Source organism: Mustela putorius, unplaced genomic scaffold (assembly GCF_011764305.1).
Source record: "Mustela putorius furo isolate JIRA1106 unplaced genomic scaffold, ASM1176430v1.1 tig00000129_pilon_pilon_pilon, whole genome shotgun sequence".
NCBI classification, from domain to species: Eukaryota; Metazoa; Chordata; class Mammalia; order Carnivora; family Mustelidae; genus Mustela; species Mustela putorius.
In genome coordinates this window covers 39,304,509-39,327,141 of record NW_025421290.1, presented here as the reverse complement: position 1 = coordinate 39,327,141, position 22,633 = coordinate 39,304,509, and the positions used below count along the sequence as shown (strand labels likewise).

At 39.8% G+C, this 22,633-nt stretch overlaps 1 protein-coding gene across 7 annotated transcripts in view; it reads left to right on the top strand.

The window, feature by feature from the left end:
- The window catches only part of ZNF410 (zinc finger protein 410), a 40,343-nt gene that overhangs the window by 10,347 nt on the left and 7,363 nt on the right, over window positions 1-22,633 (top strand). For 2 of the 7 annotated variants that reach the window (XM_004739305.3, XM_004739304.3), the window contains exons 2-10: window positions 3,643-3,823; window positions 4,870-5,005; window positions 7,621-7,839; window positions 9,010-9,201; window positions 13,553-13,703; window positions 14,331-14,512; window positions 16,901-16,990; window positions 19,999-20,124; window positions 21,070-21,210. In XM_004739305.3, the coding sequence (XP_004739362.1) occupies window positions 3,791-3,823; window positions 4,870-5,005; window positions 7,621-7,839; window positions 9,010-9,201; window positions 13,553-13,703; window positions 14,331-14,512; window positions 16,901-16,990; window positions 19,999-20,124; window positions 21,070-21,210 (1,270 nt within the window). In that variant the 5' untranslated portion in view covers window positions 3,643-3,790. Of the gene's footprint in view, window positions 1-1,943; window positions 2,140-2,233; window positions 2,381-3,642; window positions 3,824-4,869; window positions 5,006-7,620; window positions 7,840-9,009; window positions 9,202-13,552; window positions 13,704-14,330; window positions 14,513-16,900; window positions 16,991-19,998; window positions 20,125-21,069; window positions 21,211-21,553; window positions 21,759-22,633 lie in introns of those variants that run through there. The other 5 variants (XR_198498.3, XM_045072470.1, XM_013058800.2 and 2 more) reach the window with 5 other exon arrangements.

Here is a 22,633-nt window from a genome sequence, read left to right as displayed (position 1 = left end):
AAAACTGACTAAGGTCCTTGAATGCCAATTTTAATGAGGTTTTGTTAGAGAACAGCAGAGTTAGAGTTGCCTTGTTCAAATGAAGATGAGATTTGTGTTGCGAATGAGAACACACAGAATAGGAGAAAGTTTGTGCAAGTTGTATATCTGATAAGGGGCTTGTATCTAGAATATAAAAAGAACTCTTACAAATCAATAATAAAAGACAACTCAGTTTAAAAAGTGGGCCAGTGATCTGAATAAGTATTTCTTCTGAAAAGACGTATAAATGGTCTATAAGCACATCATTAGTCACCAGGTAATGCAAGTCAGAACCACAATGAGTTACCATTCACACCTGCTGGGAGGGCTGTAATAATGTGTTGATGAGGATGGAGAGAAATCCACTGCTCGTGGGATTATGAAATGGTGCAGACACTTTGGAAAATAACCTGGTAATTCTTCAAGAGGTTAAACATAGACTTACCATATGACCTAGCAATTCCACATCTAGGTGTATATCCAAAAGAGTCTACCCAAAAACTTGTACATGAGTGTTCATAGCAGCATTATTCATAATAGCCAAATTGTAGAAATAATCCAGTGTCCATTAAGTGATATGTGGATAAATAAAATGTATATCCATACAATAGAATATTGCTGGCAATAAAAAGAAATTATGTACTGATTCATGCTACAAGAGGGATGAACCTTGGGAGCATCATGCCACCCACAAAAGATCACATGTATAATTCCATTTATGTGAACTGTTTAGAATAGGCAATTCCATAGAGACAGGAATTAGTGGTTGCCTAGGCCTGGTTGGGGAGGGTTTGGGAGGAAGTGGGGAGTGCTTGCTGATAGGTACAGGGTTTCTTTTTTGGAGTGATGAAATTGTTGTAAAATTGATTGTGGTTGTGGTTGTACAACTGTGAATATATTAAAAATAATTTAACTGTACTCTTTAAATGAGTAAATTGTATGGCATATGAATTATATCTCAGTGAAGCTGTTACTTAAAAATTTGCATTGCAGGGGCGCCTGGGTGGCTCAGTGGGTTAAGCCGCTGCCTTCGGCTCGGGTCTGATCTCAGGGTCCTGGGATCGAGTCCCACATCAGGCTCTCTGCTCAGCAGGGAGCCTGCTTCCTCCTCTCTCTCTGCCTGCCTCTCTGCCTATTTGTGATCTCTCTCTGTCAAATAAATAAATAAAATCTTTAAAAAAAAAAAATTTGCATTGCGGTTTTTGAAACCTGTGAAATGATAATGGGAATTGAGAATAGAAACAAATTTAATTGCATATTTGCCATCACACTTCCAGCTAATATACATGGTGAGTTGCTGTGTTAAAGATGAGGTTTACACAGCTTGATAAGGTACTGAGTGCCCCAGTGTCTTGAGGTCAGCCTGCCTATGCTTCTCTGTCCTACTAGTCTCTCTTTAGTTCATATAGTACACATACAAACCTGCTGGGCAGCAGATTTGGGCAGAACTCAGTTATGATATGGATACCCATTTGTTTCAGAAAATGCTCATGTTAACTTTTTGAAAAATTATCGCTGAAATGACACTAAAATAAAAAGATACCATAGAGGGGTGGCTGGGTGGCTCAGAGGGTTAAAGCCTCTGTCTTCGGCTCAGGTCATGATCCCAGGGTTCTGGGATCGAGCCCCACATCGGGCTCTCTCCTTGGTGGGGAGCCTGCTTCCTCCTCTCTCTCTCTGCCTGCCTCTCTGCCTACTTGTGATCTCTCTCTGTTGAATAAATAAATAAAATCTTTAAAAAAAAAAAAAAGATACCATAGATAACCATGGACCCTTGAGAAGTGGTGATCTAGAGGTGGCAGCTTTCTTCTTTAAGTTGTTATTACAGCTTTGCAAAAGTATCTAAGAACCAGTATATGATTTTTTCCCTTGTTTGGTGCACATATTCATAATATTCATAAACTTCGTTTTTTTTTCATCAGGTGAGGATGATGGAAACGCAGCCAGCGTCATTGATTTCTAAGAAGCCTAACAAATATAAAGGGCAACAAATTGTTGTCTAGTTTCTTAGAGATTTTGCAATCTTGGAAACTCAAGAGTTTGAGGAACCTTAAGAAAAACCTGAACAAATATTTGGTTATTTCTTGGCTTCTTGAGATGAACTGGAATTGGGGAGAAGTAATTCTTTTTTTTTTTTTTTTTTAATTTGACAGAGAGAGATCACAAGTAGGCAGAGAGGCAGGCAGAGGGAGAGGAAGCAGGCTCCCTGCCCAGCAGAGAGCCCGATGTGAGACTCGATCCCAGGATCCTGAGACCATGACCTGAGCCAAAGGCAGAGGCTTTAACCCACTGAGCCACCCAGGCGCCCAGGAATAGTAATTCTTAAACCCTGGTGTTTCAAGGTCAGATGTAGATAGATGTAAGTAGGTAGATGTAATTGCTATTTATGCCAGCTGCTCTGTGGGTGGGAGTCCAGATTCTGCAGCTTAATAACTTGAGCACTGAGTCTTGGTTCCTTCCTCTGTGAAAAAGAGGGTTGAATAAACAGCATTGAACTAGTATGTGTAGGATTGGAATAAGAAAAACATAAGAGAAAGGAAAAGTCAGAGATTTATGATACTTGATTTTATGTGGGAAACAAAGGACACTTTCATTAATATCTTGTGACCTGTTTTTTGTTTTTTTGTTTTTTTTTAATGATGAAAATGAGGATTTCTGGAAACCAGCAAGGGGGAGAGGAAGGAACCAACAGAACAATAAACATTTATTCAGGAACTTCTTAAATACCTTTTTTGTAGAGTAAACCTACCTTATTCTAACTTTCCAGTCAACTTTGGTATTAATTGAAAACTCCCATCCTGGGTGCATTTTACACTGCACAATTATTTTGTGTATGGTAGTGGTCCCAATTTTAGCAACATTTGTACAAAAGACAGTGAACTCTTTTGTCAAAAGTCTGAAAAAAATAAAGTGATAAGAAGGTAAGAATTTTAATTATGGGGTGAAAATAGCGACATCAGGGTCCCAAGGGTCCTACTTTTGGGAAACATGTTCAGATTTTGACTCTGTAACCACTTTTAGAAAGATGAGGAACTTGAGAAAAGAAAAATAAGTTATACCAGCCTGCCACCTAATATAGCTGCTATCATAGTTGTATTAATTTCCTTGTATTTTTTCCTGTTCATATCTTAACTAGTTTTAATAATAGCAAGTATATAATTTTGTATTTTGTTTTTGTAGTTTAACATGTCATTAGCACTTTTTGCTGTTGTGTTATTTTTATAACCATATTTTTAAGTGACAGTGCTATAATCTAATTAACCATTCCTTAAGTGTTGGGTATATATATGTATTTATATCTTGCTTGCAGTTGTTTATTATTATAGATGCTAACATGAAATTCTTTAGGCATATACTTTTTCTATTTTTAAGACCTTTTCTTAAAATAGGTTAGTAGAAGTAGAAATTCCACAAAGTACAACTTGTTTTCTTTTTCAAAGTACAACTTTTAATGGGTTTTTACATCTGTTGGGCTTGTTCTATTTTAAAACAAGTGTTTTGGGTTGAATTCTTTATTTGCTTGCTTGTTGTGATTTTCAGATATGTAGACTTACCTTTGTTTATTTAGCTACATTTTTCTACTCCTCTAATTCTCTCTCTCTCTCTCTCATCCTTCTTTAGGCTGAATTGACTACCCACCCAGCACAGCATCTTACAGGAAAAGCATAGCATTTCCTAGAGGAATATGAGCATAACAGGAAGGTGTCTTTGACTGAGTTAAATTTTTAACCTGTCCCCTGAACAGCTACAGGATTTGGAAGCTGAATCAATGTTATCAGATGAGTTAGAATCCAAACCAGAGGTGAGCCCAGGCAGTGCTATCTATCTGTCTATCTGTTTGTATTTTTTGTGGGCTATCTTCCAAGGTTTGTCCTTACGTCAGGAAGTCAGTAAACTTCTGTAATGAGCCAGATAGTAAATATTTTCGGTTTTGTGGGCCATATGGTTTTGGTTGTTAACTACTAGTTTATTATTTTTTTCTATCAATAAGTACTTTCTCAAAGATTTAAAAACTTCTTTTACCTGTCGCTTTTTTTGTTTCTTTAAGTAAGTATAAGTTATTATACATCTAGGTAATCATGTAATGACAGAAATTTTATATAACATGTGGATGTATATGTACATATATGAATATTTACTACCACAACCATTTTTCAATTAATTTTATATATATCTGAAAGTGTTTTCTTTATAAATGTAATTAGAGGATTTAAACATTATTTATTATTTATTTTATTTTATTTTTTTAAGTGGGCTCCATGCTAGGTGTGGAGCCCATCAGAGGGCTTGAACTCATGACCCTGAGATCAAGACCTGAGCTGAGATCAAAGTTGGACACTTAACTGGCTGAGCCACCTGGGCACCCCTAAACATTTTTGATTTTTTTTTTTCATTTCTCTTGCTTTAATTTTAGTATATCTGTGTCACATAGTGGAAAGGTCAGTGAATTTGGAATCAGATGATATAAGTTGGAAGACTTACTTCCCCTACTAGTCATGTGACCTTAGATAAGTCATTGGATGTCTTCAACTTGATTCCTTTATTTATTTATTTATTTATTTGTGATTTTTTTTTTTTTAATCTTTAAAATACATGTTCAATCTTAACTGGGTTATGATGAGGATTAAATGAGTCAATATAATATAGCTTTTCTTTAGAACAGAGCACTTTATAAAAATAACTTTAAGTGTTATTTTGTAGTTAATGTAGTTTTTCTCTGAATGTGCTCGAAACTAGTAAGCAATAAAGAGTTAATTAAGCTGTGAACTTGTTGTAAATTCAGAGGTTTGGATTCATTCATAACAACTTGTATTTTTCAATATTGTCTCTTCCTCCTCCACTCCCCAGCTCCTGGTACAGTTTGTTCAGAATACGTCCATCCCATTGGGACAGGGGCTAGTAGAATCAGAAGCTAAAGACATTACTTGCTTGTCCCTCCTTCCAGTGACTGAGGCCCCAGAATGCAGTCGGCTAATGTTACCAGGTAAAAATGAAGAGTACAAGACATAAGATAAGCAATTTTTAAGAGCTTAGCCTGCTCTATCATACCGGTGGGATGGGATAAATGACTTTATAACTGACTGGTAGAAACTGTAAAAACTAGGAATTATGGAGAATAAGCAACCATGGGAGTTACTTAATTACCAATTACTTAATTGGTAATTTAAGCCACAGTAATGGATAGGATCATTCATAGAATGTGAGAGTGAGAGGAAAGGATCAATGTGGAGCTCCCTATTCAGGGTACAGGGTAAAGCAGGAGAGCCTATGAAGGAGGGAAAAAGAAAGGCTAGAGTAGTGAGAGAAATATTCCTACAGAATGCGGGCATAGAACTCAGGAGAATAGTCAGTATGCAGATGCTTCTAAGAGGCCCGTGGGATAGGGACTGTCCCAATGAGATAGGGCCAACAAAGCCATTGTTGACATTGGCAGGACCTGTTCCATGGAAAGGGAATGGAAAACCAGGGTGTAGAGGGTTGAGGTGTCAGTGCAAGGTAAGGATAGTGGCGGAAGGAACTACACTTTCTCGAGGCTCTCCTGCTACGGGAAGGAAAAAGAGAAGGATATAAGGTAGATGGCAGAATTCTTTTTTTAAGATCTGAAATATTTGAGGATGGTTTTATGCTAAGAGGAAAGAGCCAATTAGAGAAGCTGTAAACAGAAAGAGAGGCTAATTAGTGGGGAGGCTCCAGGAGAGGTAGGAGGAACTAGAATGCTGATCATGAGTTGTGAGGTTAACTTTGGATGGGGAGAAGGAGATCCTATCCCTGGACTGTTACCAAGGAGAACATTATTTTTGGGTGCAGTGAATTCTTTATTTTCTGGAAATTGGAATGTTTAAAATTTGGAATATTGATGTTAAATCGGGGGACTATTGGTGACTGGTGACAGCTTATAATAAAGTCTTCTGGGTACTGTCCTCTATTGGAGGTGATTTTGAAGTGACTTTAAAATGTTTTTCAATGTTTAAAGATTCAAGAAGGCAGATACATGCAACCAGCCAGTGTTGACTTAAGGCTTCCCTGTCTAGTTCCTAGCTTTCACATATCTTCTGTCATTCAACTCCTGTTTTTCTACTGGTATGTTGGAGTTTTTCCAGATCCTTATGGATTTTCAGTATGTATACATTTCCATGTGTTAATAAATTTTGACCTTCATTGGGTTTAAATTTTTCTCTCCCGATTTTAATTGGTTGAATAAATATTTTAACAATATTGAAGTAAAAAGGACAAAATCATTAATCTTCTTTTCTACATTAACTTCAGTTGTAACTTTTTAAAAGCTTATTTATTTATTTATTTATTTGACAGAGAGACAGCTAGAGAGGCAACACAAGTGGGGGTGGGGGGAGTAGGAGAGGAAGAAGCAGGCCTCCTGCTGAGCAGGGAGCCCCATGCAGGGCTCAATCCCAGAGTCCTGAGATCATGACCAGCAGCCACCCAATGACTGAGCTACCCAGGTGCCCCTTTAGTTTTAATTTTAATTAAAAATATTTTATTTTAGGGGTGCGTGGGTGGTTCAGAGGGTTAAGCCTCTGTCTTCGCCTCAGGTCATGATATCAGGGTCCTGAGATTGAGCCCTCTTTGGGCTCTCTGTTCAGCAGGGCGCCCTCCCCCACTGATCCCCCCTCTTGCCTCTCTGCCTACTTGTGATCTCTGTCAAATAAATAAATAAAATCTTTTAAAAATATGTTTTATTTTATTTTTAAAGTTTTTATTTATGTATTTATTCATTTAAGTAATCTCTACACCCATGTTGGGCTCACACTCACAACCCCAAGATCAAGAGTCTTGTGCTCTGACTGAGCCAGCCAAGTACCCTGATTAAAAATATTTTATTTTAGGGGCGCCTGGGTGGCTCAGTGGGTTAAGGCCTCTGCCTTCAGCTCAGGTCATGATCCCAGGGTCCTGGGATCGAGCCCCACGTTGGGCTCTCTGCTCAGCAGGAGCCTGCTTGTCCTCTCTCTCTGCCTGCCTCTCTGTCTACTTGTAATCTTTGTCTGTCAAATAAATAAATAAAATCTTAAAAAAAAAAATTCATTCCTCCCTTTAAAGTTCTAGAGAGCAAGTCTTCCAAATTATTTCTTTACATTTCAGTGTAAACTCATAAATATAATGAAACATTTATGATTCTATAAAATTTCAGTGATTTCTCAGGTTGTGGTTTTTTGCCCCCAGTGACTCAATAGAACTGTCACATACATGCTATAAAAATTAAAGGGAGGGAATCTTTTCCCAAGACAAATAATTAAAAATTTAGAATCCTATTCTTGAGTTAGTATTTATTGTATAAATACATTTTTCGAGGGAAAAGTACTGATTTCTGGCCTTGAAAGGACAAAGGCCAATAATGTCCAAATGTGGATGGTTGGTTGATTGTTACTGCCAAGTGTCAAATGAATCTGTCCCTCATATTTTGGCTGACTCCCTTTAAAACTTAAAGTTATCACTCTGTTTTCTTCTGAGGGAAATTTTGTATTTGTAAAATAAAAATGCTGCTGCTCCTATAAGGGCTCTTTTAAGGGTGCTGTGTATCAGAATAGTGAGCTCTGTGGATATGGGTGCTACATAATGCCGTGATATTTTTCCCTTTGTCAGATGATACTCCAAGTCATACAAACTCCTCCAAGGAGGTCCCTTCCTCAGCTGTGTTGAGAAGCCTTCAGGTGAATGTGGGCCCAGACGGAGAGGAGACAAGGGCTCAGACTGTACAGAAGTCCCCGGAGTTTTTGTCCACTCCAGAGTCTCCTAGCTTGTTGCAAGATCTACAGCCGAGTGATAGCACTTCTTTTATTCTTCTTAACCTAACAAGAGCAGGTACTCTCTCTCCTTTTCTGAACTCTGCTCATGCTGGAGGACAGAAACTGGGGGTGGGGCATATCTAACTCAGTCATACTTAAGATGGAAAGAAGCCTTATTATTTTATAATTTTAGAGAATTGGTATAGTCTGGTTGTAAGTTGAATGGATAGAGGGAGAAGGCAGACTTTAGGATGACTCAGAAGTTTCTCGTTTGGGAAATGAGGTTGTGCCAGTCAGCAAGATAGTGAGCCCAAGAACAGGGTTGGGGGAGGATGATTAGTTCCAGTTTCTGCTTGTTGATGTATTTCAGAGGGACATTCATGAGGAGGTGTCCTTTAGACAATTAGAAACAGAGTTCTAGAAATGTCTGGTGGGAAATAAGTTGTTTTGGTGCTTATCAGCATTCAGGAAATGTATGAAACAGTGAGCATGGATTCTTTGATTCAGAAGCATAAACAGAAAAGAAGGCAAATCTGGGACCCTGGAAAAAACATTTAAGAGAGTAGCAGAAGAGTGGGGAGGAGCTGCTAGAGAGGGATAAGGAAAACAGAAGGAGAGTGAAATAGGAGAAGCCAAGAGAGGGAAAATGTCTAAAAAGAAGAAAAAGGTCGTAAGTCATGCCACATACCCCAGGAGAGGCTAGTGAGGGGAGGACTGGGAAGTTTATGTCTGGTGACCTGAGCAAGAGCAGTTGTTACTGAGGTGGTAGAGGTCAAGGCCAGCGTTCTAACCGTGACAGATGATAAAGTGGATACAAAAGTTGGGAGTTACACTTGGCAGGAAACTTGACTGTGAGTGAATAGCTAGAGAAGTACTTGAGATTTTCTCTTCTTTTTAAAAATGAAGATGGGCGAGACATTTAAAGGCTCTGAGGGCAGGTCGTGAGGTGGCCAGTCGAGAGGAATGGCTTGCAGATGGCCAAAAGAAGATGACTGGTAGGGTCAGGATCCTAGGTTGCTTGCCCTGGGAGGACAGCTTTGCCTCTGAAACCAGAGGAGGTAAGAAAGATAAGCCTGTCTGGGAGTGGAAAGTGAGAACCTCAAGTAGTAGGAGAACAGAAGCTTGAGGTGAGAGGTGAAAATCTACAGGAGCAGATTCAGCTATTCCAGATACGAAGTATCTGAGCCAGGGCCAGTAAAAGGGTAACTTGGTGGGTAACTTTCACATATCCCCTTGTTTCTTCCAGGTCTGGGCTCTTCAGCTGAGCACTTAGTATTTGTACAAGATGAGGCAGAGGATTCAGGGAATGATTTCCTCTCCGGTGAGAGCACGGACAGTAGCATTCCATGGTTCCTCCGGGTTCAGGAGTTGGCTCATGATAGTTTGATTGCTGCTACTCGCGCACAGCTGGCAAAGAATGCAAAAACCAGCAGCAATGGTGAGACCCCTATGATGTTTTTCATTTCCAGTATTCTGCATGGAGATTTTGGTAATGCAATGACTGCAATCGAAGTTATTTTATTGGTGAGAACAACAGCTAGAAATGTGTACATTGTCTTATTTTCTATAAAGTAACTTCGCTCTGACAGATTCACATGCAAAATCAACACCACCAGCATTCCCAGTTGTCAGCTTTGAATTATGTACAGAGACCCTTTAAAGGGAAAACATTTTCACGGATCAAGATGTTACCTTGAGTTGTTTTTATTGTACTGTTCCCTATACTTGGAGCTTTTATACCATTATAAAATCAAAACAATATTACCAATTAATAGGAATAAAACTACAAAACCAGTGAAAATAAAGTTAATATTTTATTTTGGCAGACGGTGTTTTGTCGAAACTGAATTGCTACTCATAGCAATTTAGCAATTTCAGTAGCTACAACTGCTTTGTTGGGGGGGGGGCTTTCATCATATGATCTTAAATATCCAAACAGTCTGTAGTGCTGTTTCTTTTGAGTTCAGCATGCCTGTACTAACTGTCCCACTTTTCTCTGTCCAGTAGTTTTCAGGTGTAGTCCTTGGGTCATCAGCATCATCTGGGAACTTTGAAATACAAATTCTCAGGCCTCATCCTACTGAGTCAGAAACATGTGCTCTTTTAGTAAGCCCTCTCAGTGGTTCCAATACATGTTAAAGCTTTAGGACCACAACTCTATTTAAACCACCCCTAAACCATTGCACAACCTTTGCTTATGTACCATGCCATAATACTTTTTGTTTTAGAGCTGCTTCTATATTTTCTCTTTAATCTGTGACAGTTAAGGTACTACAACAAATTATTAAGGTAAGATACACATTATCATGATCACAAACCAAGCTTAAAGTACTGAAATTTCATGTTGGTCCATGACTGTTTGCAGCACGTGCAGATGATCTAGAATGTGCTTACGACTATTCTGTGACTATGGTACAAGTGAAAATAAAAAATTAGAAACTTTCTCAAGGATCCCTGAGAATATTTCAAAATATTCCAGTTTTAGAAACATTAACCTTAATCTTTTCTACATGGAGAATTCCAGACTTCTTTCTTTAAAGTTTTTATTTAAATTGCAGTTAGTTAACATACAGCTGAATGTTAGTTTCGGATATACAGTATAGTGGTTCAGCACCGGGTGCTCATCCCAGGTACACTCCTTAATCCTCATCACCTGTTGCACCCACCCCCCCATCCCTCCATTAGTGACCATCAGTTGTTTTATATTGGTAAGAGTCTCTATCTTGGTTTGCCTCTCCGTTTCCCCCCCCCTTTGCTCTTTTGTTTCTTAAATTCCACCTGTGAGGGCGCCTGGGTGGCTCAGTGGGTTAAGCCGCTGCCTTTGGCTCAGGTCATGATCTCAGGGTCCTGGGATCGAGTCCCGCATCGGGCTCTCTGCTCAGCAGGGAGCCTGCTTCCTCCTCTCTCTCTGCTTGCCTCTCTGCCTACTTGTGATCTCTCTCTGTCAAATAAATAAATAAAATCTTTAAAAAAAAAAAAATTCCACCTGTGAGTGAGATCATACGGTTTTTGTCCTTCTCTAAATGACTTACTTCACTTAGCATAATAGTTTCTTGCTCCATCTGTGTCACTGCAAAGAGAACTTCAGAATTTTCTTAGTTTCAGAATAATTAGTTCTGCTTTGACAACCGTAGTGCTCCTTAGAATGGCCAGTTTTACCATTTTGGGGAGGCTGTAAAGTTCAGATTCTTCCCCTGGTGCTTTTTCTAATCTCTGGATCCTGAAACCGTCCACATCTCCTCTTTGCGTTAAGGAAGTAGTGCTGCATGTGCCAGGAAGAAGCTGTGCGGGGAGGGAACTTAGGGCTTGGTGTCTTGAGACCTGGGATCCAGACCTGGTGCTGTCATGAACCAGTCCTCTGCCTAGGAGATTTAACCTTCTTAGCCTCAGTATTCTCGTGTTCAGAACACAAGAGATTGAGTAGTTTACCTGATGGGGTTGTTTTGGAGATTTAAATGAGAGTGTCTCTAGGAGAGCTTATAACCAGCAAAGCATTGTGTGGGTGTTTTTATTACTCTCAAAATATGTTACCTTACTACCTAACAACTACCTTGTATACTTAAATATAAAATGAGCCCAAATATATGAGAGTCTTCTATTTTGTCAATAAGATGATTCCATAAAACCTTTTCAGCGGGCTAACTTAGATATATAAACTGTTAGGCATCTAGATAAAAGTAAACACTGTAAGTTGTTTTTGAAAATTTTATTATTTTGATTACACACACATTTTAAATCATGAAATACTTTAATTTAATATTGCTTTTCACCCACTAACATAATTTTTTATCCCGTATTTAAATGCATCTTTAACAGAAATATCTTTGTTGTTACTAAAGCCATTTTGTGAGTCTTGTAGCAGTTTCTCAGAGCAGTTTCTTCACCTCTATCTAAGTTGACTGAAATACGGATGTATTTAAATTTTGTATATGATGCTTTATATAAGGGGTTAGCAAAGGGCCAAATAACTACCTGTTTTGTAAATAAAGTTTGGTTGGAATACAGGCATATCCATTCATTACAAATTGTCTGGCTGCTCCAGTGGCAAAGTTGAGTAGTTGTGACAGAGACCATATGGTCCTTTAAGCCAAAAATACTTAGAATTTGGCTCTTTACAGAGTAAGTTTACTGACCCATACTATATATGATACTCCTGCTGGAATTTTATCCTGAATGCAAAGACCTCACATAACTGTGGGATCTTTAAGGTGTTTACAGTGTTACACAACGTGCACCGTATAAAGTGTTGAATTTCTTTGTCTTTCTCTTTTTGGGGGGAACCAGTTTGTCAGATCTCTAAATATCCAAAACTATTGTTGCTTGATGTCATTTTAAGCTAATCTGTCTTCGGCAAACAGTGCTCTGTTTTTTTAAGGAGTAGTTTCATAAGGACTCAAATACAAGACAATTCACTATTTTCTGAGCGGTTTTTAAATTTCATGATTATATCAGTGTTCTCATTGTATCTACAACATTGAATACACAAAGTCCCAAAAGTCAGCTGTTTAAATTTCTATATTAATTTCTACTGAGCTTTCATTAGAAATTAATTAGCTGAAGCTCTGGAGTTGGTGGGAAATTTCCTATATGATATATATAGTTTTGTACTGTTTAAAATTTACCTATGTGCAGCTCATTTTCAATTAAATAAAAACTGTGTGGGACGATATTAAAAAAGAAAAAAAATTAAAAGTAACTAACAAAAGGCATCTTAGATTCTACTCTGAACTTGGAGCATTTAGTTTTATGATTAGCACTTGGTGACATGTACAGCAAGGAGCATGTAGGACAGGAAGAGCATTAAGATTAATATTCAGGATGGAACCTTGTTCAGCTGTCAGGTTCCAGGAAATATGATGGGTACCACATTTATTGTTCCTGTTCTTGGCTTTTGAGAGGGAAATTTGGAAATACAAATCTTATTCCTGAGGTATATGTCTTAGAAAGATAAACTCCATTTGCTTGTAGCAAAATTAAGTTGTAGTCATAGTCATAAATATTTTTCTCTGTTGATGTCCAACTATATCTTTAAGAAATTAAAGAAAAGGCATACTACCTATGAATCTGGGATTTATATAAAGCTTTAATTAACTGATTTCACTTAAATTTAAGGGAGACACATGCCCTTCTTCCTTCCTTTTGTTCTGTTGAACAAAAAACTTCAGTTGATGTTGTTTCTAGCTTTTTAAAATGTGGTTAGAAATTATAAAATCAGATGAGCTTTTGCATTCTTAAAGAGAAGTGGCACAGGAAATTGGAGGGTTGTTCTTATTCTCTAAAATGGTAGGAATAGCCAGACTGACCTCAGAAGATAGAAATCTAAGAATGATCATTTAGCAGAGAAGTCACAACCATAAGCTCAGAACTAAGCCAGAATGGCTGCCTCTCCTAGAATAAATACAAGTTTACTAATACCTAGAACAAGAAGCCATCTTTAGCATCCCTTTCCGGGTGTTGACATATATGCTTCCCTGCCAATTTGTGTAATGCAGAATAGGTTTAACTCTTCTTTTTTATGTGAAGCCATTGTGGACATATCTTACCTTGGCCAGAGAGGCCTGGTCTTGTGAAACGAAGCATGATGGCTTTTGAGAATTCTCTGGTATAAGGGGATGGGAACAAACTGTGCGCTCACTTCTGTTATTTAGTGGATATAAAGAGAGCGAGGGAAGCTGGAGAGAGTTACCTGCTTACTGATCAGTAGGAGTAAAATATAGGAGCTTTATTGTTTGAACCGAAGTACTTCAGCACTTCCTTTCCTGGATTACAAATATGTGACTCTGTTACAGGAGAAAATGTCCATCTCAGTTCTGGTGATGGGCAGCCCAAAGATTCTGGGCCCCTTCCTCAAGTGGAAAAGAAGCTCAAATGTACAGTTGAAGGTTGTGACCGGACATTTGTGTGGCCCGCTCACTTCAAGTACCATCTCAAAACGCATCGGTGAGCATATCTGAGGTGCCATACTTGGAGCTCAAGAATGTTGATGCTTCTGGAAGAGCTTGTCCCCAAGTGGACAGATTAAAGGAAAGCCAGGGTTCCAGTTCACTCATGATTAAGATGTCTTTTGTTGTTTTAATAGAAAGGTTTGCATTGTCTCATTTACCTCATTTTTCATAAATATTTAATAAGACATTTGGCACCTAAGCATCTTAGAACAAGGGTTCTGGAATCTCATTATAAAACATAATTTCTTGGAAAACTTAAAATATATAAGCATGGTTGTCACTCATAAACCTGTGAAATCAGTATTCGAGAAGTAAGGTGTGGGGCAGCTGGCTGGCTCAGTTGGTAGAGCATGCAACTCTTGATCTTGGGGTCGTGAGTTCAAGCCCCACGTTGGGTGTAGAGATTTTTTTTTTTTCCATAGAGATTACTTTAATAAAAGAGGGTGGGGAGTAAGTAAGGCCTGGGGCATCTGTGGTTTTAATAAGCTTCAGGTGATTCTGGTATATATCCAGCTTTGGGATTTACTGTCTGCTTTAAAAGGCAATAGGAGATTTAATTTGGCCTTTCTAGAAAAGAGCATTTTCAGGTATTGTTGCTTATATGATTTTTTTCCCCCCCCAGAAATGACCGCTCTTTCATCTGTCCTGCAGAAGGTTGTGGGAAAAGCTTCTATGTGCTGCAGAGACTGAAGGTGCACATGAGGACCCATAATGGGGAGAAGCCCTTTGTGTGCCCCGAGTCTAGCTGTGGTAAGCAGTTCACTACAGCTGGAAATCTGAAGAACCACTTGCGCATCCATACAGGTGTGTGCAACCCTGCCTTCCTGTAGATGGTCTGCCCCTGGGCTCGGGGTTTGCTTGCCTGTCCTCAGGAAAGGCTCGGAGCTGGAAATAGAAGTGAAGGTTTAGATTTGTTGCTAGAACTCTGAAAATAGAGTTTCTTTTTTTCACCTGCGTGTGAGGAATGGGCAGTGTTGAGTCCTGCCTGTAGGAGCCTAAAGTGTAGGAAGGGGTGTAAGACCTTCTCTGATAACAACGATAACAAGTATTTCCAAATATCTTCGACAATTACATGGTTGTAATTTTGATCAGTAATATTTATTGAATCACACAAACCATACAGAGCCTCTTTTAGCCACTAAGTGGGGTAAGGTGAGGGAGGAAGTACAAAAACTGAGACACATCCCTGACTTTGAGGAGCTTGCTTTTTTGATGGAGCCTCCAAACATGAGAAGCAGAATGGGAAAGTGACTTGACGGGGTCAAATGGCATGTTAATATCAAAGGAGCCAAATAAAGACACCCTGACTCTCATTCTAAGAGTTTAAGGGTGACTTACCAAGCCACTTGGCCCAAAATGTACTGAGTTTCTTATCAGAGCTTAATCACTGAACCAAGACCAGTCTCTTAAGATGTGTAACTGTTCTTCCCCACTTTCTTTGTCTGTTCTTTCTTCTTGCATTGCTAAAATGATAGCAGGTATAATTAAAGGGCATTAAAAAGTGAACCTCCCCCCCCAAAAAATAAGTGAAACCCAAGCTGAGGCCCCATTTATTCCAGGTATCTCCCTGTGATACCTGCTAGATGGACATTATCACTGAATATGTTTTAGGGCAGAATAGCTCTTCCCGGCTTTTACTTGAGAGACTGAGCTATACTTAGTTCATCTCAGATGGCAGAAGTGACCACAGATCTTTATTAGTAGTGACAACAGTAATTAAAGCTACTGATTTTGGTGGCTTACCATGAGGGCTGACTATGTGCCAGACACTATGCTGAAAGTACTTAATTTGTAGTGTCTCAATTCTCAAAATAATCTTTTGAGATTATGTTATTATTGTATTATGTTAATTTAATTTTTTTTAAAGATTGATTTATTTTAGGGGCGCCTGGGTAGCTAAGTGGGTTGAGGCCTCTGCTTTCGGCTCGGGTCATGATCCTGGGTTGCTGGGATCGAGGCCCACATTGGGCTCTCTCCTCGGCGGGGAGCCTGCTTCTGCATCTCTCTCTCTCTGCCTGCCTCTCTGCCTACTTGTGATCTCTCTCTGTCAAATGAATGAATAAAATCTTAAAAAGAAAAAAAAAATTGATTTCAGAGAGAGGGATAACACGTTCAGACATTGTGGAGGGGCAGAGGGAGAGAAGTGAACCCCCTGCTGAGCAGCATGGGGTGGGGGTGGAGGGCCCTTGGTCCCAGCACCCTGAAATCATGACTTGAGCCAAAAGCAAAAGTCGGATGCCCAGCCAACTGAGCCACCCAGGCGCCCCAGAATTCCTCCCTTTTCTGAATACTTAGCACGTTTTTTATAGGAATTTATACTGAAGTTATTTATGAATACATTTATCTCTCACACTAGTCTGTGACCTTTGGATAGGAACTACATCTCTGATTTTTTTTCACTTTTTATTTTGAAATAATTAGTCTCATGAGAATTTGCAAAAATAGTACAAAAAGTTATGTGCCTTACCCAGCTTCTCCAAAAAGGGACATCTTCTGTCGCCACAGTACAATACCAAAACCAGAAAGTTAATAGTACAGGCCTTAATTTAGTTTTTACCATGCATCTTTGATTTTTAAAATAATAATATAATACTGTAGACAATAAAAATTACAGAGAAATACAAAGAAGAAAGGAAATCATCCATAATGCCACTATTAGGCTGTAATTACTTTTAGCATATCGTTACAGATTTTTCTTTGTACCTCTGACTGAATATCTGTTTTTGTTTGTTTGCTTTGGTCAGTGGGACTATGTAAAACCTATTCTATAACTTTTAGAAATCTGGACTTTTTAGTGGATTTAGAAACTGAATCATAGAAAGAATTAATATAAGGTAAAAATCCTAACAGCATATGTGGTGTTAATCTTGATACCCTCAGAAGGGATGAATGAGATCACTGAGGAATGTAGGTCAGTGTAGCTGGGATCAGCGCTTGAGCCAGGAAGGAGGAGGAAGTATGATGCTCAGAGGTAGCCACTCTAGAGAGGAGGGCAGGGCTGTCTGGCGGGTTGTCGGCTGGGAGACCACTGAGAGGCGACACCTGCTGGATAGATAGCCCGTCTGAAACTACACAGGCCAAATTCAAGAAATCTGAGCAAGTCATTGGAAACTGGATAGGTTAATGGGAAAAGAGAGTAATAGTTGTCAGTTCATCAGAACACTGACTCTTTATCTCATTTTCTGTCTCTAGGAGAGAAGCCTTTCCTGTGTGAAGCCCAAGGATGTGGCCGTTCCTTTGCTGAGTATTCTAGTCTGAGAAAACATTTGGTGGTTCACTCAGGTACTAGAACCCATCCCAGTCACAGATTTCAGGGAAGGTGGAGAACCGTAAGGGTAAAGGGATGGTGGTGGGGGGAGGGCGGGTTGTAAAGAACTCTGGAAAGAAACAAGCTGTTCAACATAAAGTTTGCTCCTCATGACAGAATCAGAAATCAAAGCTATTGGTAATTGCATGGGAAGGGTTCTGTAATCAAGGGGGAAAGACCTAATTGCTTTATTCTCAGCTAAGTCGTTGACTGAATTGCTTTAGAATCCAGAGCTTTTCTGAGGAGATCAGCAAATTTGCATTGTGTTGGGTGCTTTATAAGGTACATCAGGTATGGGCTATGGAAGTTATTCAAAGCAGAGATTGCTGAGGCAGGAGTGAACTCAAGAGTGGAGAGGGGGGCGCCTGGGTGGCTCAGTGGGTTAAGCCGCTGCCTTCGGCTCAGGTCATGATCTCAGGGTCCTGGGATCGAGTCCCGCATCGGGCTCTCTGCTCAGCAGGGAGCCTGCTTCCCTCTCTCTGCCTGCCTCTCCATCTACTTGTGATTTCTCTCTGTCAAATAAATAAATAAAATCTTTAAAAAAAAAAAAAAGAGTGGAGAGGGATTCTAGAATCAAGTAATTGTTCAAATGGTGGGCCATAGGAAGTATTGGGATGCCAAAACAGGAATAATGGAGAGAAGGAACGGGAAGTTATTTATGATAAGGACAGCAAAGCAATTCAGTGGGAGTGAGGGAGTTTGAGGGAGTTAGAGAGGTGTAAGCAAGCAGGGATAGGAATTTCAGAGTTGAGCTCTTACCTGCTGACAAGTTCTAAGCAGAAGGTGACAAACTGATAACCTGTGGGTTCGATGGGGACTTCAGGTACATTTTGGTTGGTTTGTAGAGTGTTTTTATTTTATCTTACTTAATTTTATTATATAGGGTATCTGGGTGACTCAGTGGGTTAAGCCTCTGCCTTCGGCTCGGGTCATGATCTCAGGGTCCCGAGTCCCACTTGGGTGAGCAGGGAGCCCACTTCCCCCCTCCCTCTGCTGCTCCCCTGCTTGTGCTGTCTCTCCTTCTCTTGCTCTCTGTCAAATAAATAAATTCTCTAAAAAAAAATTCATTATATAAAATTATGTTAAACATACATAAGAGAGAAAATAAAGACATTTTCTTACATAACAATACTGTTATCATACCTTTTAGAATTAACAATTCCTTAATTTTATCTTATACCCAGTCCATGTTTAGTTTTTTTTGCAATTGTCTCAAAAATGTCTTTTTTTTTTTTTTTTAAGATTTTATTTATTTATTTGACAGAGACACAGTGAGAGAGGGAACATAAGCAGGGGGAGTGGAAGAGGGAGAAGCAGGCTTTTCACTGAGCAGGGAACCCAATGCGAGGCTCAATTCCAGGACCCCAGGATCATGACCCAAGCCGAAGGCAGACGCTTAACGACTGAGCCACCCAGGTGCCCCTCAAAAATGTCTTTTACAGTAGATTTATTTAAATTAGGATCCAGTAAGTTTTAATTATTATACTTGGTTTAATTATTACACTTAAGTCTTTAATCTAAATCTGTTTATCTCACTTTCTTTTTTTCATTCCATAGACTTATTGCACCACAGAGTTAGTTGGGTTTTACTGAATGTCTCGCATTCTGGATTGGTTGGTTTACTTCGTTTTGTTATTTAACTTGTTTCCCTAGATTTCCTATAGAAGAAAGTCAGTCCTAAAAGCTTCAAAGGTTCAAAGACTTGGCAAGGATGTGTTATAAATGGTTGTATGTGTTTCATTTTGTGTCATCATACCAGGAGGTACACAGTGCTTGGTTGTCAGAATTTATCATGGGTTCAGATGGTAACACTTTGATCTTCACATTGTAAAGTTCCCTAGCACGTTTTGCCGTATCTATGAGTGATGCCTGAATTAGTTATTTCATTAGGATTGTAAAATGGTGGTTTTCTGTCATTCTGTTCACATCAGCTGGAATTCTTCTGTGTATAATAGGTCTCTTCTTTATCCAGTAGGGCTGTTTGGTAATTTGCACAGGAAAGGCAGGAAAAAAATGTGTGATCCTTTTCATTTCTTTTAATGATGAGTCTTCAGAATAAGAAATTAGAGCTCTTGTTTCTTCTGGTAAATTCATGGGTTTCTGTGTAGTCATTGCGTATCAGTCCATCTCTTTTAACAGCTTTTTTGGTGTATAATGCATGTACCTTAAAATTCACCTATTGTAAACATACAGATCAGTGTTAGAAAATATGTAGAATTGTCCAGTCATCACCACAGTCCACTTTTCAAACATTTCTGTCACACCAGGACGTTCCTTTGTGCCCTCTGGTTGTCAGTTCCTTCTCCCACCCCCAGATTCAGGCAACCACTGGTGAGCTTTCTGTCTCTATAGATTTTCCTTTTCTGGATATTTTCTGGCCATTTCACTTACTCTGGCCACCTACTGGTCTCCGGTAGGCATGTGTTTCTGACCCCAGCTCTAAGTGTGGTTGTCTGAGTAGGTGGAAGGACGACTGAGAGCTTTGGACTTGAGGGTACGGAGGATAGTTCAGATCACTGTGTAGAAGACCCACCAGTGTAAACACTGGGAACTGGGAGAGTGGTGGCAGGAAGTGGTGGGATAAGGGCGTATTCTGGACCCAGGGTTGGGATCATTGAGGATGGTGCATGTTCCAGAGCTCCAGGGAATACTGTATCTGGAAAGGGAAGGAAATATTCTGTGTGGCTGCCATGATCTGGTACCAAAGAGGTGAAGGCAGCAGTGTAGTAGGTCTGGAAAGGATAGGAGTTGAGAACAATGGGCATCTAAGCCCTCCTGGTGAACTCTTCCTGCCTTCCCTGGTGTATGAAGGTTCTGAGGCTGGGGACCTCCAAGGCTGGGTGGAGAATGGGAGAAGGAGAGGCCTCTTCTGTTTAGTTGAATGTTCTGTGAGCTTCTCTCTCTAGGTCTTGAGTCCATTCTCTTGCAGTCAGAAATGGACCCTGTTCTTTTGGCTATGGTGTTTCAACCTGCTCTGTTTCAGGAGAGAAGCCTCATCAGTGTCAAGTCTGTGGGAAGACCTTCTCCCAGAGTGGGAGTAGGAACGTGCACATGAGAAAGCATCACTTGCAGCTGGGAGCAGCTGGGAGTCAAGACCAGGAGCAAACCGGTGAGGAGAGAGGGTAGAGTGGAGGGCTGTATCTTCTGGGTTCAAAAAGCCAAATAACTGGCCTACCTGGTTATTTAGGAATTTTCAGATTCTAGGTTGGGGGAGAGACCTAGTCTCATTTGATGGACTAGTGGTTTCCAAGTGCAGCTCTACAGTGAAATCTGTAAGCTTTAAAAATGTGCATGTTTGTATTGCCTGTCCACCCCTCATCCCCAAATAAAACAAAACAGTACAAACTGACAACTGAAATTATTGGGGAGTAAGATTCCCGAATCTGTAGTTTCCAAGTTTCCCTGGTGAATTTGACGGTAACTCATGCTGATCCCTTAACCAGCACTTGAGTACTGTGATAAAGACTTCTTTATTTATATAGAAGGGGAGGGTTTAAACATTTTTTTATTTTATTTTATTTATTTATTTGACAGACAGAGATCACAAGTAGGCAGAGAGGCAGGCAGAGAGAGAGAAGGAAGCAGGCTCCCCGCTGAGCAGAGAGCCCGATGTGGGACTCGATCCCAGGACTCTGAGATCATGACCTGAGCCAAAGGCAGCGGCTTAACCCACTGAGCCACCCAGGCGCCCCTAAACATTTTTTATAGTCGTCCTGACTCCCTTTTTACCGTAACTTAAATTTGATAACTCATTTTTATTATTTTTTCCATGTCTCACTGTGATCAATTATTTCATTCCAAATACTCCTTTCCAAGGATGGACCCATCCCATTACATATGTTAATTCTCCACACGCTGCTCACAGGCAAGGATATTTATGTATGAGGCTCCGCCCTTCCCTTCTAGGGTTATTCTTACTCCCCAGAAGTAGATAGCATCTAAGATGCAGGTTAAGTTCCAGTTCTGAAAGGAAAGGCCAGCTTCCTGTGACGGAAAATGGGGACCAGGCACAGCCGTGCCTGCTGCGTGTCTCTCACATCTGTTCTCTGTGCAGCTGAGCCACTAATGGGCAGTAGTTTGCTTGAAGAGGCTTCAGTAACCAGTAAAAACCTGGTGCCTATGAACCCCCAGCCCAGCCTTGGAGGAGAGTCCTTGAACCTACCAAATACCAATTCTATCCTAGGAGTTGATGATGGTAAGACTTTCAGCTCTCCTTTATTTGGGGAAAACGGGCTACAACTAGGGATTAAGGAATGGGGTTGTCTTCATAAGGGAGGTTTTAATTAATTTCATTTCTTGTGAGTAGCTGTGGTATGATTGTGGAGCATTTGTGTTCTTTGTCTCTGGATGGATAAGTGAATCTGTATATATATATATATATATATATATATATATATATATATATGTTGTTGTTGAACATATATATATGTTGTTGAACAGATGATGTAACAAAAGAATAAAGAGAAAAAAATTTTAAGAAGAAAATTATCCATAATCCTAGCATCTTAGCCCAATTATTTCTATCTTTCCTATTGCAGTTATGGAAGAACTTAACTTTTAAAACATTTAAACAGAACATAACCAGGTTTTACAGAGGAGATATAAAGCAATTTCTCCATACCTTCAAAAGCCATATCTTCTGGAGAAAAGAAAGGGCTGTCTAGGAGACAGTTGCTCCTCTCTGGTATAGAAATTTCACCCAAGTTACACAGGCCAGGCCCTCTTCTCTGAAAAACTTAACAGGTGAGGTCAGCATGCATTTATTCAGTGCCTACTGTGTGCCTGGCACCGTGGGAAAGACAAAAGTAGAAAACAGGGACCTTAAAATCCAGTTGGAAGTCATAACTTACATATGGGAGACAACATGGAGTGAATAGAAGATAGTATGTGAGTAAATGCTAAATTACACGGTACTGTCTGGAAGAGCAGTATGTATTGAAAGCCTGGGAGAAGAAAGTTTTGATTTATTAGAGACCTAAGTGAATAAACTATTTCTAGAAGATTTTTACGGTGATTCCACTGATGAAGTCCGAGATCCTGTGTTTTAGTTACTCGTATCCCACTCAGTTTTGTGTATAAGTGACCATGCTTGTGTAAACTTCTGTGTGGAGCCTACAGGGCTCAGAATGTGCTTCCATAACACACCTCCTCGGTTGCATAGTAGGATCCTAGTGGACAGTTGAAGTATGTATGAGCCACGGCCGTGGCATGGAACTGCTTTGCCACTGTTAAGGAAGAAAGTCTCATGGGAGGAAGGGACACTGTATAAGAACTTTGAAGCCAGATTTAAGTTCCTAACTTCTGCACAGTATGCTGTTTATGTCGCTGTTGGCTGCTTTAAGCGTTGACTAAGGTCCCTGGATCCGCCCGCTGCCGCAGCTTTTGCCCCATTTCATGCACGGCTAATTCAGCTAACAGTGCCAACGCCGTACTTCTCTGAATTGGTAGTTTGAAAACTGGTCAACTCTTGATATATACCTCAAGACTTCTTACCTTTTCTTCCCATCCCCTTTTGTAATACTTTCCAGATTCACTGGTAATGATTATCCTCTTCAGATGGGAGCTAATTTGGAAGGAATACAGGAATGTGGGTATCAGGGAGCAGTTTGTAGTGTTCT